This window comes from Dreissena polymorpha, chromosome 16, assembly GCF_020536995.1.
Source record: "Dreissena polymorpha isolate Duluth1 chromosome 16, UMN_Dpol_1.0, whole genome shotgun sequence".
Lineage (NCBI taxonomy): Eukaryota > Metazoa > Mollusca > Bivalvia > Myida > Dreissenidae > Dreissena > Dreissena polymorpha.
This window is the reverse complement of record NC_068370.1, coordinates 41870989-41888324: the sequence shown is the minus strand read 5'-3', so window position 1 is coordinate 41888324 and position 17336 is coordinate 41870989. Positions and strand designations below refer to the sequence as shown.

At 33.8% G+C, this 17336-nt stretch overlaps 1 protein-coding gene across 4 annotated transcripts; it reads left to right on the top strand.

Moving 5' to 3' along the window:
• The first annotated feature begins 251 nt into the window (after positions 1-251).
• On the top strand, positions 252-16218 carry LOC127862408 (palmitoyltransferase ZDHHC21-like). 4 transcript variants are annotated; one of them, XM_052401504.1, is made up of 9 exons: positions 1261-1411; positions 5043-5325; positions 6056-6151; positions 6918-7029; positions 8518-8656; positions 10144-10260; positions 11168-11226; positions 12317-12446; positions 13825-16218. In XM_052401504.1, the coding sequence occupies exons 2-8, from the start codon at positions 5049-5051 to the stop codon at positions 12438-12440; spliced, it is 924 nt and encodes a 307-aa protein (XP_052257464.1). In that variant the 5' UTR covers positions 1261-1411; positions 5043-5048; the 3' UTR covers positions 12441-12446; positions 13825-16218. The 4 variants fall into 4 exon arrangements, 3 of the variants coding, with proteins under 3 accessions (XP_052257463.1, XP_052257464.1, XP_052257462.1); XR_008040603.1 differs by having other exon boundaries at positions 1262-1411; positions 12317-14666; positions 14824-16218; XM_052401503.1 differs by lacking the exon at positions 1261-1411 and adding an exon at positions 252-358 and having other exon boundaries at positions 12317-16218.
• The last annotated feature ends 1118 nt before the right edge of the window (positions 16219-17336 follow it).

The window sequence follows — 17336 nt, the reverse complement described above, 5'->3', positions numbered from 1 at the left end:
AAGAAAAGGGAGACAGAGAGAAAGAGAGACTCCCTCCTCCCTCTTCTCTCCCTCATCTCTACTCTTCTCCTCTCTCTCTCTCCTCTCTCTCTCTCTCTCTGTTCTCTCTCCCTCTCCCTCTCTCCCTCTCTCTCTCTCTCCCTCTCTCGTTGCGACAACGCTGAAAGCAAATAACGAAGATATGTTTAGAATGGTCAATGACTGTGTTTAGGACAAATCAAGCGGATACTTTTCCTCATGATTAATTTGATGGAACACCGTCTGTGTTGTTTACATCCGGTGTAAAATAAAAAGTACACATGAAGCAAACAAACAAGTCCTAAACGAGTAGTTTTGGAAGGCTGAAACTAATCTGCATGTATGTTAAATGCGTATCAGTGTTACATTATTGATGATACCATTTCAGTTGTTCACTACCCATAAAAAATATTGCAGTTTTTGTTGAATCTTAATGTTTCTAAAAGTCTTCTTTTTTTATGCGGCGTAACAGTGTTGTCACATTTGTAACGGTGTGGACAGATTATCTTATACTTTCATATTCTTGTTTATTCGCATCGTGTTTTTTACTAGAAAGTATGTCAGATAAGTTCCATGTAAAATTTGTGATGTTGTTTGAAAGACAATCGGCGAAATGAATACGAACTTTATTCGCATCATATTGTTTGTATAAATTTCTCCACACCATTACGATGTTGTCAACACCGTTTCTCATTCAGCGTAACGGTGTGGAACATAACGGTGATGACATTCGGTAATTCTGACAGAACTGATTCCAAATGTATTAATTCTCCATTTTTGTCTGATAAATTCCATGTAAAATTTGCGTTGTTGTTTGAAAAACAATCAGCGATATGAAAACGAAGTTTATTCACACCATAATGTGTGTATATATTTGTGCACACCGTTACAATCTTGTCATCAGTGATCACCGTTACTCATTCAGCATAAACAGAGGTGTCAATTTTCAGGATTATTCCTGAATTCAGGATTTAAGCCCTCAAGGAAAAGTTTTGATATTGATATAAAACAGAGGATTGTTTTGGTTATTTTAAGCATTCTTGTCACAAAATGTCATCTTCAACACAAATTATTGACCTTTGGCATATTGTTTACAAAGGAAACATAATTTAATGAATAATTAAAACTCTTTTGACTCTGTCCCCCTAATTCTAGGATGATTTTCAGGATTTAAGATTAAGGCCAATTGACACCCCTGATAAAGGTGTGGACTGTAATGGTGATGACATTCAGGCATTTGATTTTCCACAAACAGCATGCTACTTGTCTCAAAAACACATTACGCACACATTATTTTGTGGCATCTAAGAATACATAATATTTGAAAATCATAAAAGAACAAGAAGTGGAAATAGCAAAAAAAATGGGAGAGCGGTGTTGACACTGAATAAAAGTACGTTCAATATTTTACTTACTTTTTGATGATTTTCACATTTTTCGCGCTCTTTTCATTGCTTAATTATGACGTAAAAGGTTGAGAGAATGTTTACTTTACGGAAAAAGTTGTATCCCCATATCATTCCCATGCGGTAGATGAAATTTTCTTCGTAACGGTGTCGACTTGAAAAATTACGGACAGAGGCATAACTGACCATTTATAAATATTCTGCATATAAAGCTACTAAATGTAACTATTATTAAGTTAAGTTTAAATATATTTAGTTCCATATGGTTGGGTTTTTTATTTTCGTTTGACATTCTTTTATTTAAAAAAATCTAGAAACTTACCCTTTTAGAATTAGAACAACACACCGTTACTAAAATACATGGGGGTTAGTTGCTTCGACAAAGCATAAAACTGCTTTAAGCATGTGATCTGCTAAGAACTCTTATCTAATATTGTTTACATATTATTTAACATTGTAATTATGAAACTTATTTCTGTTAATGTCTACCATTTAGATAATTGTTGAATATGGACAGTAAATGGAACCTAATCAAATATTCACCCTTATAGTTCTTCTTTAATGCTCTGAACTTTTCTACATACATACAGCTCAGAGTTCTGCTTGACAACCGCTTTTAATGTTAAAAAATTAGGTCTCACATATGTCAATAAAATCGTGTTCAACCGAAAGCCGAAGTTTTGAATTGACAATTCTATCTATCTTACAAATGTTCTGGAGATATTCGGTGTATACTCGGATATTGGTTGATTAGGCACAAGATTTATCTTGCAGAGGATTCTGGAGATAGTCTATAGCGTGTTCTCCAATTCTGAATACTCTGCTTTGTCAATTGCAAAAAAAACACATTTAAATGAACCGTTTAATTGTTTGTAACTTTGGATTAATATCAATATTATGCGAGCATACTATATCATGTAAGTTGTTTAAATTTGCCCATTATGGATGTGTATCTATTTGTGTTTATTTATGCCAGAAAATATTTTTTGTGGCTAATATTCCTGATTTAAGTGCCACCTGGATTCCAGGCGGCATCTTAACATAAACAAACATGTAATCAGTTGCAACTCCCATCGACCGGTAGGGTCAATAGCTGGGAGTTGGATTATTGCAACTAAGTCCTGTTTAAAGTTCTACGTAATACCATGGTTCTTTAATAATATATTGGGTATGAATAGCTTTTCCAATCGTTTGAACAACTTATTAACTCTCAACCTGTCCCATTTTAATGCAATTGAATTTGGTTAAATTTAATTAACCAGCTGTCTTAGGAAGTTAGGTCACCAGTATATATAGAGAGAGAATAATAGGTTAGTGTTGATTACAGATCAGGTTTATCACGCGAGGCTAAGATAAACCTGATCTATAATCAACACTAACCTATTATTCTATTTATCCCACATTTTATTCAGTAAACCTTTCTATTTAAACAAAATAAGTTTAACTGGATAATTTCGAGTTTTCATGAGTGTTTGTCGTACTTTGATAATGACTGTAGTGTAACCAAGGTCAGTGTATTACTCCGAGTTCCAAAAATAACCGCTGATCAAATAATTTGTGTATGCCCCCGGATCGAAAGATCGGGGGCATATTGTTTTTGGTCTGTCTGTCATTCATTCATTGTATGTGTGTGTCTCAAAACTAACCAATATTTTAACCTTTGTTAAAGTTTGGTCATAACTTTTTGAATATTGAAGATAGCAACTTGATATTTGGCATGCATGTGTATCTCATGAAGCTGTACATTTTGATTGGTGAAAGGTCAAGGTCAACCTTCAAGGTCAAAAGTAAAAAAAAAACAATCCAAGGGCAGTAATAAGCTTTAAAAGGGAGATAATTTCTAAATCTGCCAAATGATATATTGAAATTTTATTTCAAAGCGGTGCAATAGGTGGTATTGTGTTTCTGACAAACACTTCTCTTGTTTTAATCAGAATATTGTTCTGAGACAAAGAGTCGTGCATTATAAATTACAATTTCATTCATATTGAATTAATAGTTTTAGAACATCAATATAACATTAAGTTATTATATACAAGGAACAACACTTGCTTACAACGTAGCCTGACAACGTAGCAAGTGCCATTGATTAAACCAGAAGTTTAATAAACGGGCTTTAATTAACCGAATTCGCTGTAAAAGTGAGATAAATTTAAAACGTCAAGCAGCACTTACTATCACTATTTGCTATATCCCTTTTGAGTGGTTTGTAATTTACGTAAAGATATTACATCACAAATATTTTATAAATACATGACTATGAATCATTATAAACATTATTTTAATTATATTTGTTGCTTTTTTCAAATGTTAAGTGTCTTTAAACATCAAAATATTGATGGTGTGGATATATGTAAGTGTCAAACCTCCATCTTCGTTAGTAAGGTTCTTCTTGATCCATTGGTTCTGATTGGCTGTTCCAATTTAATGATGTGCAAACTGTGTTATAAATAGCATTAAAACTGACATCGCAAGGGAGGTTATTGTCTTGTGAAAAAGATGATGAAGCATGGAAAATACTAATAAATAAACAACTTTGTGTTACTTACAAAACATTATATGAAAAAATCATAAAGGAGGAAATAATGTTTGTAATTGATTAGAACTTAACAAGACATTTTGAATTACAAGGTTTACTTGCTTTTGTCACATTTTTCATCAGCAAAACAATGGTGACTGTTAAAAGACTTTTTACCATAACAAAATGCACCATTTGCAAACATCTATTTATAATAAGTGATTACATGTGATTTTTATTCGCATGACTCAAAAGGGCTCGCAACTGGAAAAAAACAACCATATGGGAGGTAACCATTGGCACTGGGCTACATTAGCTAGTACAAACTGAACGTAGAAATATGACTAGTTCAAATCAAAAGCATTTTAAAATCCCTTCCACTTAACTTGCAATATTGTTATTATTGATTTTAATATAAAAAAAAATGTAAATACAATTTTAAAAAGTTATGTTCATAAACAGTTCTATTACCTATGTCATGTAGGGCAAATTTAATTGTTATTACAGTTTCTGATGCAATAAAAAAGGCTGTTTGATGCATAGTTTAAGATAACTGAATCAATACATAATATACATTGTTGTTAATAAACACCATGTAAAAGATGTAAACATATTTTATTTAAAATCAACAAATTTGGTAAAAAGAAAAGCATGAAAGAACTTCAAATTAATGTATCAGGGCTTTCCTTTGACCCGAGCTCCCGGGTTTTGACGCTTGAAAATTACAGAAGACCCCTTTTTGACTCTTGAGAAAATTACGTCATGCGTCACATATGACCCGGGGGAATATACCGACTTGCGTCAACCTTGATAAAAAAAAAAACTCATTCGTTTAAGTAACTGAATACAAGTCAGTTATATTGTTAGTATTATACATTGTATAATACTAACAATATAACTGACTTGTATTCAGTTACTTAAACGAATGAGTTTTTTTTTATCAAGTTGGATTAAATCTTCAATGAAATTTCAGCCAGCCTGATCCATTATTTGTAAATTAATATCAACCCAACCAAAAAATTAATTTTTACACGATTTTAAAGAGCACTGTTGTCAGCTATAATAATTGTCAGTTCATTCAATTCAATTGTTCATTCAAGGTGAGGATGTCTGTCCAGTATCCTATCAACGACCCTGATGATCACGTTCTTGTGAACCTCCGTCAAACTATACTAGAACAAGCCATTGCTAACAGAGTCCCAGATGACACAAACACTGTCAGACTGCCATTTATAGGGCGCATTCACTTTGTCCATGACAGGACGGGGGTCATGCTGCTGTCGGGCATATTTGCCTATTGGCTGTATGGCATGTGGTCCTCATACTATGTAATTCTGGAGCCACATTATCAAGATGGCCATGTGTCCCTGGGGTTTATGATATGTAGGTTTACTTATCTTGAGACATTAATTCTAAATCTCTCTGGGAAAACAGGGCTTAATGCATATGAGTTAACCCTTTGCATGCTGGGAAATTTGTCGTCTGCTAAAATGTCGTCTGCAGAATTTCTAAAATTAGCATTTTCTTCTATTTTTTTCAAAGAATACTATCAGAATAGCAAACAGTTTGGATCCTGATGAGACGCCACGTTCTGTGGCGTCTTATCTGGATCCAAACTGTTTGCAAAGGCCTTTAAAATTCGGTTCCTGCACTGAAAGGGTTAGGTGTTGTCACAGATTTGCCTTTGCAGTCTGCACAGGCTACCGGTAATCCGGGATGACACTTTCATCTTGTATGGTATTTTTGGTTTAAATGAAGTATCTGTTTAGAGAACATCCAGTTTATCTGGGACAACACTTTACGAACATGCATTAAGCTCCGTTTACACCGAGCTTTGCTCATTTACTTTAGTACTGTTCACTGTTTTATGTTTCAAATTGGGCACTTATGATTTCTAGGTATTCCCAACTGAAGGGTTATTTTCACTAGAATGATAGAACATGGTCTTACGTGTGTAGGCATTCTGTTAAAACTACAATTTGAAGTACAAATTATATTACATGTTGTTGTTGTGTTTGTTTAAAGATACAGAAAATGAACCATTTGGCAACATGATTGTGTGTTCTGTAATATTTGTATTGGTATAACAATTTCTCTCAAATGTTTGTTTCAGTCCATGTATTTATTGCTGTATTATGCCTGAGCTCATTGTTGAGAGTTGCCACATTAAATCCTGGAAGAGTCCCTGATATTGACCCCTATGTTGCACGTAAGTATAGCAGTTATCAGGTAGTCATTTGTGTTGTGTTGTTCTTCATAAATTATTGACAGTCTTGACATATTGCAGCCAATTGCCATGAATGGGTATAGTTCTCGCTACGGTTAAAACAGCTAAAATGTGCTTATTGTATATATTTGTGTTTAAATTTAATGTCTATTAATTTGTTCATTTTAAATCTACAAGTATTTATTTTAGTTTACTCGCAATATAAGGCTTATATTGGCATTCTTATGTCTGTATCATGGGAATAACCAGCATTTTGTTTTGGAAAGATTTGTAAGAGCCCTGCAAGTGAAGATGAGAACTAGAGACCACAATAGCCATTACACAAAAAGGGATATTTTCTCTGAACTATTCACGCATTGGCATTTTGGCACAATAATTAACACTGATGCTAAGATTAAATATCATTTTTACATTTTATTAGTAAATAGATCACATGGTATTTTATAGATATTAATCGTGGTGTACTTTATAATTTTGCACAAAATTTTAACCCTTTCCCACTCAGAAGCAAAGTTGAAATGGCTATATATTATGCAAGCAGCATTAAACCAGAACTGCCTGTGACTAACTTGCAGTCTGTTCAGGTTTTATGCTTTTTGCTGCTCATCAGTAACTACTGGTAATGGTTTGCAACGAAGCTTTTAAAACAGAAGATCTTTAATTAAATTTGATTTTCATGGGGACTACAAGCATGTCAAAGTGCGCATTTGAGCTGCAAAGGGTTAAACATACTTGTGTCGTTTTACAGAGGGGAAAGGCTGGGAGCCATGTAAGACCTGTATGAGGTGGAGGCCACCTCGGGCCCACCACTGTCGCCGCTGTCAACAGTGTGTTGTACGCATGGACCATCACTGCCCATGGTACTGCAGCGATTTTTTTCCTTCTTTATCAAGTACTGGAAAACAGCACATTCAGTTAGTTTCCTTATGCAGCTCTACGGCTTGAACCTAAGTAAATATGATATGGATAACTTGACAAAATTAAGTGATCAATTTTAAAGTATTTGGGAGCAAAAACTCAAATACTTCAATTTCCCAATATGAAGACTTCAAGATGCAAATTTTCCCAATTTAAGGTTTTTTTGCGCACAATTTTCCCAATTGGGCTGGTACCAGTACTTTTCCAGATCGGGCAAAAAAAATCACTGTACTGTGAAGTCCCTTATATTTGCTAACACTCTTTTACTGTTGATTCATCTTATTGTCTTGACATTACATTTGGTGATACTTAGATTCTGCCATTTTCTTTGAATCTTGTGATATTTGTTTTTGTGGATTTTCTTACAATGTCATTTTAAAAACTTGACCATATAATGTCTTTTTAAAGACTCAAAACATAAATGTTTGTTGAACATTTGATTTTGTGGTTCAGCTGACCTATGAAAATCCACAGAAATTAGTGTCTGACCAATAATATTGGTTTCACAGCCAGACCCTAATAAATGGCCCTATCCTGTACAACAAGTTGCTCTTGTATTTGCCACCTGCCAATTAATTTTCCTACCCTTATAAATGCCACCACTCTGATACAGGGTATTTTTCCAAATTATATTTTTTATTGTCTAAGATTTATGAAACATGTTCAGAATATTGAGAAAGATATGGTTCTTGTTCATAGCATTTCATGGCCACAATAAGTTGTAGACAAGTTTCTGTATATTTAAACAATTTGAGCACCCTTGAATTAGCATATTTTAATCACGCATCATGAGACTTGCAAAAAAAAATTGTAGTGTTACGATATCTGGACTCATATCAACAAATAATGCTATTTATTGAAAATAATGGCTGCCAGGTGTTGGGGCAGATTTCCGTGGGGTTTCAGGTTAGATCCTTGGGACTTTTAGTCCTTTTGTGGCAAATTATAACAATATTTTTTTATGAATGATCATTTTGCCAAATTGTAAGCTTGTCCCTTAGACTATTATTATTTTTCAATAATTTTTAATCAGTACAAATTGGCTGAGGTAAATCTGTGCTTTCCAAATGCTTTCTACTTCTGATTTAGAGTCATGCGAGCTTAATCAGAAATCTTTTTTCCATAATTATGCGCATGATGCACAAGAGGATCTTATGGCATATGCAGCCAGGGTGGATCCAGCCCAGCCTGTGCCTTAGCGCAGTCTGACCAGGGGCTACCCTGTCCACTATAAAGTCACGTACTGTTTCATGGTCTCACAAGGGACGTGGATGTTGTAAACCAGACTGAGCGAATGTGCATTCTTGTTTTGAGCTAGCTGGCCCCATACTTCAACAACCGATTTTTTGTGGGACGAGGATCATAGAAAGAAATTCATAACATAATAAAACCATTCCCTAAATACTAAATCCCGTATTATCCACTTGCAGGATCAACAACTGTGTTGGGGACGGTAACCATCACGTGTTCTCCTTGTTGCTATTCTACTCCTTCCTGTTCAGTCTCAACACGTTTGCTGTCCTCATGTTGCATTTCTGGTGGTGGCCCAAGTGTGTAGCATGCAATCAGGTGAGATAGTATGACACAGTGTGTATGAATATATTTCTGTTGCACTCTTGAAAAATGCGGCTTGATGCACGTGTGTAAAGTGTCCATTGTCAATGCCACTACTGGATTTTCTTTTTGAAGAGACTTCCTTTACACACAAAAATACATAAAAGCGAATCATGATGTCTTTGATAAGCCTGTGTGGACTGCACAGGCTGATATGGGACGACACTTTAGCCAAATGCATTAAGCCATGTTTTCCCACAGCAAGGCTGATATAGCAATTAAAACAAAAACTGATCAAAAATTGATATAACAAAGTGGCTGTCAAACATGTGGCTGACAAGCCATACAATCAGCAGTGCAAAAAGCATCACTTGATATAACTTATCATGTTCAAAATTGTTTCACCATATTTGATGTTAGCACTTTAAAAGATATGCTTTTTGACCAATTTGCAGTCTGTTAAAAATCAAATTAAAGAAAAGACCATTCAAAATAGATTTATGTTTTAAATGCTTCTTTTCCAACCCGAATATACTGATAAATAACAATCATTATAAAACACCTTATATTTCTTGTTAAATGCTGGTTGCATATAGCCATTTTCACTTAGGTGCGGAGCGGGGAAAGGGTTTACAAAAATTAGAATTTTATGAAAGGGAGGTAAATACTGAGGTAATAAAAAATAAAAGTTTGAAATACATGATATAGTTACCTCCCTTGTAATAGTTGGCATTCTTTTTAATTTGTGACTTTTCTTTTATAATAAAGTAAATGTGTTACAGTGCATAATGTTACCATGAATGGACACAACTAAAACACTCTCAAAATCTACTTTTGTTTTCTAGGTAAGAACGTAACATAACAAAGTAGCCTTAAGTACTTCACAAGCATAAAGCCGTTTGAATATTGAAATTAACTAATGCAATACCTAAAACACTATTCCTTACATGTACTAAAAACTTGAATTGTATTTAATTAAATAAAGAGTATGCATATTAGACCTGGCACACGCTGTCATTTGGTATATGGTATTAAAAAAAGTTCATGATTTTTGCTTTTTAAATTAACAAAAAAGGTTCAAAAATGCTAAAAGTCTGCCCAGGTTTATTAGGGTCAACACTTTCCATCTAAACTTGATTTTCAATAAGAAGAGACTTTCTTGATTAACCCTTAAAGCGCTGGAGCTGAATTTTAAAGGCCTTTGCAAACAGTTTGGATCCAGATGAGACGCCACAGAACGTGGCGTCTCATCAGGATCCAAACTGTTTGCTATTCTGATAGTATTCTTTGAAAAAAAATCGAAGAAAATGCTAATTTTAGAAATTCTGCAGACGACATTTTAGCAGACGACAAATTTCCCAGCATGCAAAGGGTTAAAAAATACCATAAGAATGCAAGTATTGTCCTGATTAGCCTGTGCGGATACTAAACCCACATGTTGAAGCCCAGTTTTCCCATAACGAGGCTAATTTTTAGGAAGTTTACCAGTGTTTCTATTGCAGGAGTCGTTTCCAGTGAAACATGGCCTCTGGTTTTCATATCTCAGTTTTATTATGGCGTCTACCATGGCCTACTTCATGTTGATGCAAGTGATAGGTCACCATTTTAACTTGTTACTGGTAAGTATTCATAACAAAGTATTGAGTACATTCTGCATTTCAAATTATAATTGTCTTTAGCGTCCACATCATGTTTTCAGAGGAAAAATAACACTCCATGGAATACATATGCATTTATTCACAAACAGGCAGAGTCTGAGGACATTGACATTCTTGCGGGGTTTCAAAACATAATTTTTATTCATTTTCAAAATTTTGTTAGAAAATAGTGGGATATAAAAGAATGTCAGGTTAGAGTTGAATAAAGATCTGTATGAAAACATCAAGTAACATGGTTCAGGTTTTTAAAGGACAGCTAAATAATCTTACTACTTATCTTTATAAAATTAAATAAATTAAATAATTTAATAATATTTAATAAATAAATTATAAATTAAATAATTAAAAAAAAATTATTTTTTTTTATACTTATCTTTATGAAATACTTACGCACTGATAAATGTAATCGTTGCTGAAAGTCACATTTAAATTTATCCAATCAAGTTCAAAATAGGATATTCAAGATCTGGTCCCTTGTTCAAACAACTATTTTTTTAAAACAAAATTCATTTTTACTTTATAACAAAATATTGATTTTAAGTGATATCAATGTAATCTTTGCTGGCTCTTTAAATAGATTTTATTGCTTTTTATTTAATATGAGTGGTTATGAGGATGCCAAAAAATCATCGTCAGTTTGATTAAATTGATTTCCATTTTTTTTTTTAGATTTTTGTTTGTGAACATAAAATTTATAAAAATGAATACAATATCAATGTAAAAGGTTATTGAAATCAATTTTAGCATATTTTGTGGACGCTGGGCCAGTTAAACTTTAAGAGATAGAATACTTAATGTTAAATACATATTTAGTATAGGAAATTACAATTATTTCTTATTACCAGTATTACTATTAATAATATTTCAGAATTTGACTACTCTTGACACCATGAAGATTAAGGGAGTTGATGACGTGAATTTAAATCAGTAAGTAGGACCTGTGTCTCATTGCAAGTCAAATCTTCTAAAACATTAGGCATTTATTTTATCTGCAATATATTGCAAGATAACTGGAAAACTGCTTCTCAAATTTTCGATTCAATGCAGATTTCACTTCAAGTTTTAAAGTTTGCATAATAAAATCATTTTGTTTTACAGATAATTACTTTGCACATGTCATTAAAAAAAATGTATCTGTCAAACAATTTAGGGGAATTACCAATGAAGTTTAAAGTAGATTCTCATGCATGTCTCATGGCTAGATAGATGATCTTTTGATGTCAAGCAGGAACTGGATAGCGGTAATACCTAAGGAAGTGTTTTGGATTTTAAGGACTAAAAAAGGGAAATCTTGAAAAACAGATCTAAAAAAGACAAGTGGGAAGTTAAATTCGGTCTCTAATCTTGCCATTAGCTAGCTTCTGTATACAGAAGTATTCCGAGATATAATGTGTGTGTTTGTTTTAATTTCAAAAGGCCATCCACTGCAATAAATTGTAAGCAGATTTACATGGGTTATGAAAGAGTGGGAACTTCATAATATAAAGAAATCTTAAGATGAGGAATTTAGGACATGTTGAGAACCTAGTATTAATAGATATTTACTTCCTGCTTGCGGTATTCATATATCAAATTGGAAAATTTATGTTGGTAAGATAAGACCAAACTTGAATGTCTTAAAATCATATAGTCAGCACTTAATCATGTTGCCTCATTTGAAGCATCAATTAATGTTTGAAGATTCTACACTTCACAAAAATGTCTGCCCCATTTGGCTGTACTGTGTGCCACTTACATACATTAATATTATCAACATAGTTCGCATATTTTCCTTTGCAATCTTAATGTATATATTTGTCAATTTGGCATATAATTTAACTCAATCATTATTGAAATTACATGTATTGTTAATTTGTTTTGTTATAAATTGATTGCTATTTAATGGACAGGGAATTTGTGAGTGAAAACATGTTGCTATGTATTGTTCAGTGTATGAGTAAATGAAAAGGTCAAATTTAAAATCTAGCATATACTTTCATTAATATTGTGTCTTACACTACATTACGTCTCGTTCCAGGGTTCATGTTCGATCTTGTTGTAGTGCCTACTTTGAACACTTTGGTACAGCAAAGTTCTTCCTTTGGCCAAACCCATGTAGACGCAAGAGATCAAACCTGGGGACTAACATGATATATGCATAGCATTTTGTACGTGATATTATGATACGCACTCTGTGAAAACTGCTCTTAATACATGTGCATAAAGTGTCATCCCAGATTAGCCTGTGCAGTGTGCACATTCTTAAATGGAACGATACTTTTTGCTTAAACTTAATTTTTGTTAAGACAAGACTCATATGGTACGAAAATTACCATGTGAGCGGAAAGTGTGATCCCTGATTAGTCTTGCTGACAACACGTTATGCAGATGCCTTAACCCTTTCAGTGCGGGAACCGAATTTTAAAGGTCTTTGCAAACAGTTTGGATCCTGATGAGACGCCACAGAACATGGCGTCTCATCAGGATCCAAACTGTTTGCTATTCTGATAGTATTCTTGGAAAAAAATAGAAGAAAATGCTAATTTTAGAAATTCTGCAGAGGACACTTTAGCAGACGACACATTTCCCAGCATGCAAAGGGTTAAGCCCGGTTTTCATAGAACGAGGCTATTGTATACTAGACTCGATTGTATATAATTATTGTAGGTTGTTAACGTTTTTAATCTTTATAAGCAAGTATATGCGATTGTATAACTTTTTTCAAAACGGATTAAAATTTCATTAATCAGAAAGTAAAATAACACTTTAGAAAAACGACAACCACTTTACAAAGGAAATACAAGATTTATTCAATTGCAAACTCCGTTATGCACAAAAGACATGTACACTATTGGGAAATACCCATTAGTCTGTTTAGATTTTTATACAACACATGACACAACTGTGGTTCTCATACAAAGACTAGTATCACACACCGTTTGTTTATCTGAGTAGAATTAGGTAAATAATTGACAGTGCCATAAAAAGGTTGTTGTTTAATTTTTATTTTACATTCCTCGTTATATGGTTATATTTATATGTTGGTGTAAAATTGCGAGAATAAAATATTGGCATTGAAATTTTATATACTCATTGAAGTCATTCACATATGTTATTCTCCATATATACCAAAAACAATATGAGGAGGTATGAATGAAAAAAAAAATGTGAGGATTTGATTGTAATATGATTTTAAGGTAAATAATACTTTGTCAATTGACAAAGCTTCATTAAAAAATGAATCAAATATTGTCTAATGATATTATTGTGTTGCAATATTAGGTATAGTTTATTATGTCAAACATTTTAAGTTTATGTCAAGTTAAAGAGTTTCTTATGATACCATTTATAATGCTCAATCCTTCACTTTCTTTGTAATATGTATAAACTAAAACAGTGCTACGTCTCTACGCAGATGCATTTATCCCGATTTTCATATTTTTAGAATCATGAAAGATTGTAAATACATAAAAAGTTTTTGCATTTTATTTCCGAAATTAGGGATGTTGAGTATATTTATTTCTATATTTATAATATTTGTTACAGAAATTCCTTTAAGCAAACAGCTCAGACCCTGATGAGTCGCCACATCATGCTGGCTTCCAAGGCCTTTTTTCTAAACGCATAAATGGGTTAAATATGTGGTGTTGTACGATGGCATCAATTTATAACATTTTAAAACTGGGTTAGAACAATCGTACATGTCTTGAATTGAAGTATTTGATGCGATTATTAAAAAAATTTGTTAATTGACTGATAAAGTTTGCAAATTATTACCAAACGATAACAGTGTGTGTTATCCAGACATAAAGGACTAGAATGTGTGAACAAAAGCTCTAGCAGTACACTGATGAACAGAGTAGATCTCTCTCTTATTGTTTTAAATTTTTATATGATTTTCAATGATTGGTTTTGATACACTTGTTTTAAAAAAAATGTTGTATATAAATTAAGATTCTTTATTTACACCAGGTAAACTTTGTTGAATGCAAAGACTTAAATCTAATTGAACAAGTTCTTTATGTATGCTGTGATTGCTAAACGAAGTTTAAGGTGGTATATAGGAGTGAACTTGTCTGTCTGTTGGTCGATCTGTCTGTCTGTCCTTATTAAGTGTCCGCTCTCTAATTCAAGTAGTTTTCATCCGATCTTCACCAAACTTGGTCAGAAGTTGTATCTACATGATGTCTAGGCCAAGTTCGGACATCGGCCTTGCCGTGTCAAAAATTAGGTCACGGGGACACTAAGTGCGTTTTAAACATTCAGCATGTTGTCCGCTCTCTAATTCAAGTAGTTTTCATCCGATCTTCACCAAATTTGGTCAGAAGTTGTATTTACATGATGTCTAGGCCAAGTTCGAACATGGGCCTTGCCGGGTCAAAAACTAGGTCACGGGGTCACTTAGTGCGTTTTAAACACGCAGCATGTTGTCCACTCTCTAATTCAAGTAGTTTTCATTTGATCTTCACCTAACTTGGTCAGAAGTTGTATCTAGATGATCTTAAGGCCAAGTTCGAACATGGACCTTGCCGGGTCAACAACTAGGTCACGGGGTCACTTAGTGCGTTTTTTAACATTCAGCATGGTGTCCTCTCTCTTATCCAAGTAGTTTTCATCCGATCTTCACCAAACTTGGTCAGAAGTTTTATCTAGATGATCTGAAGGCCATGTTCATACATGGGCCATGCCAGATCAAAACTAGGTCACAGGGTAACTTAGTACGTTTGCACATTGAGCATGGTGTCCAATCTCTATTTCAAGTAGTTTAAATCCGATCTTCACCACACTTGGTCAGAAATTGTAACTAGATGCATGTTTGAATATTGGTCATGCCGGGTCAAAAACAAGGTCACGGCGTCACTTAGTGCGTTATAAACATCACAATGTTGTCCGCTCTCTAATTCAAGTAGTTTTCATCCAATCTTCACCAAACTTGGTCAGAAGTTGTATCTAGATGATGTCTAGGTCAAGACTGAATATGGGTCATGCCGGGTAAAAAAACTAGGTCACGGGGTATCTTAGTGCGTTTTAAACCTTACCATGTTTTCCGCTCTCTAATTCAAGTAGTTTTCATCCAATCCTCTTACAAACTTGGTCACAAGTTTTATATAAATGATCTCTAGGACAAGTTTGAACATGGGCCATTCCGGGCCTAAAACTAGGTCACGGGGTCACTTAATGCGTTTTTTAACATTCAGCATGGTGTCCACTCTCTAATTCAAATAGTTTACATCCGATCTTCACCAAACTTGGTCAGAAGTTTTATGGAGATGATCTTAAGGCCAAGTTAGAACGTGGGCCTTTCTGGGTCAAAAACTAGGTCAAGGGGTAACTTAGTGTGTTTTAAAAATTGAGCATGGTGTGTGCTGTTTTTTGTGAAGACGACATGCAAAATATTATGTGTCAATGCGGCATGTGGGGGTATTCGTCACGTCTGTGACAAAGCTCTAGTTTATTCTGCATAATAATCTATTTTTATAATTCCTTACATTCATGGCAGATCCATTGCATAAAATATTATCAGGAAAATGGTAATTACATCCAAAATAAAATTGCATGTATGGCTTTTATCCCAATTATGATTGTGTGTAAAGTTGTAAACAGTGTTTACAGTGCAATAGAAACAAATTAGTTTCATTAACTAAAGAAGCACAATAGTGATGAGGTCAAATGAACAGTGATAGAATAACTCTGACATGAAAACCAGAGGCAGAGCCTATTATCCTGGCTTTGGAATGAAAGTGTTAATAGAATTAACAGATTGTGTTGTATACATGTACTGGTTTCTTTAAACTGGCTCTGAATTTATTATGTGCTTTAGATAAATTTTGGATTCACATTTCAAGTGTTGTTTTTTAGTATCAATGTTTGAATACATTTTCTTAGTGTTTAGCTTAGGTTTAACCGATACGTTTTATGAATTAAAGCACTACCTCTGTTCATGTCGAAGAAATCTTTATTGTTTATTATTGGAAATTTGTACCTGTGTGTTGATTATCAAATTGAAACGTTGGACAAAGGTTTTATATCACTTTTTCTTTCAGATTATTAAATGATATTTTAGATTTATATATTTAGGAAGTATTTTTACTGAATTAATAAATAAAATTGGAATAAATACCGTTTAAATGTTCTATTTGATATGCATATCTCAGGTTGTTCGTCTTAAAGAATTGTTAAGGACATTATTGCAGTTTGATTGATTTAGCCCTGTTGTTGGAAAACTGGAATTAATGCATGTGCATAAAGTGTCATACCAGATTAACATGTGAAATCCGCATGGGCTAATACTGTTGCCCTGGTAGGTCACTTAACGCACTTGTATTAAGCCCAGTTATACCAGAACAAAGATCGATTATATGACATTTTCAAATGAATGATACGTTTCTGTGTCATATGTCTGGAACAAATGATCTGAAACTGATTTAGCCTAATATGCAGTATCCCTATGGGATGGACATGCTCATATTGTTAGGTCATTCTGCTCAAGTGAGGTTTCATGGAGATTTTGCCCCTTGAGTAATTATTGGTGTCTTCACAAGATCTTGAACATTAATATTAAAAAATGTATCAAACTGGATATGCAGCATCTCTTTAGGGTGGACATGCCCAGTCTGTTCAGTTTTCCGGTCAAATGAATTTTACAGGGACTTAGCCTTTAATAAATTAACAGTTTATAATAATGGTTTTTCTTCCTTGCGAGATCTCTGGAAATAATGATGCAAATTTTACAATTATTAATTTGTATGTTCCTATATCAATCAGCTGAAATGTCAGGTAAGGTTGGACATGCACATCTTGTCACATAATTCAGCTGAGATGTCAGGTAAGGCTGTACATGCACATCTTGTCACATCATTCAGCTGAGATGTCAGGTAAGGCTGGACATGCACATCTTGTCACATCATTCAGCTGAGATGTCAGGTAAGGCTGTACATGCACATCTTGTCACATCATTCAGCTGAGATGTCAGGTAAGGCTGGACATGCACATCTTGTCACATCATTCAGCTGAGATGTCAGGTAAGGCTGGACATGCATATCTTGTCATATCATTCA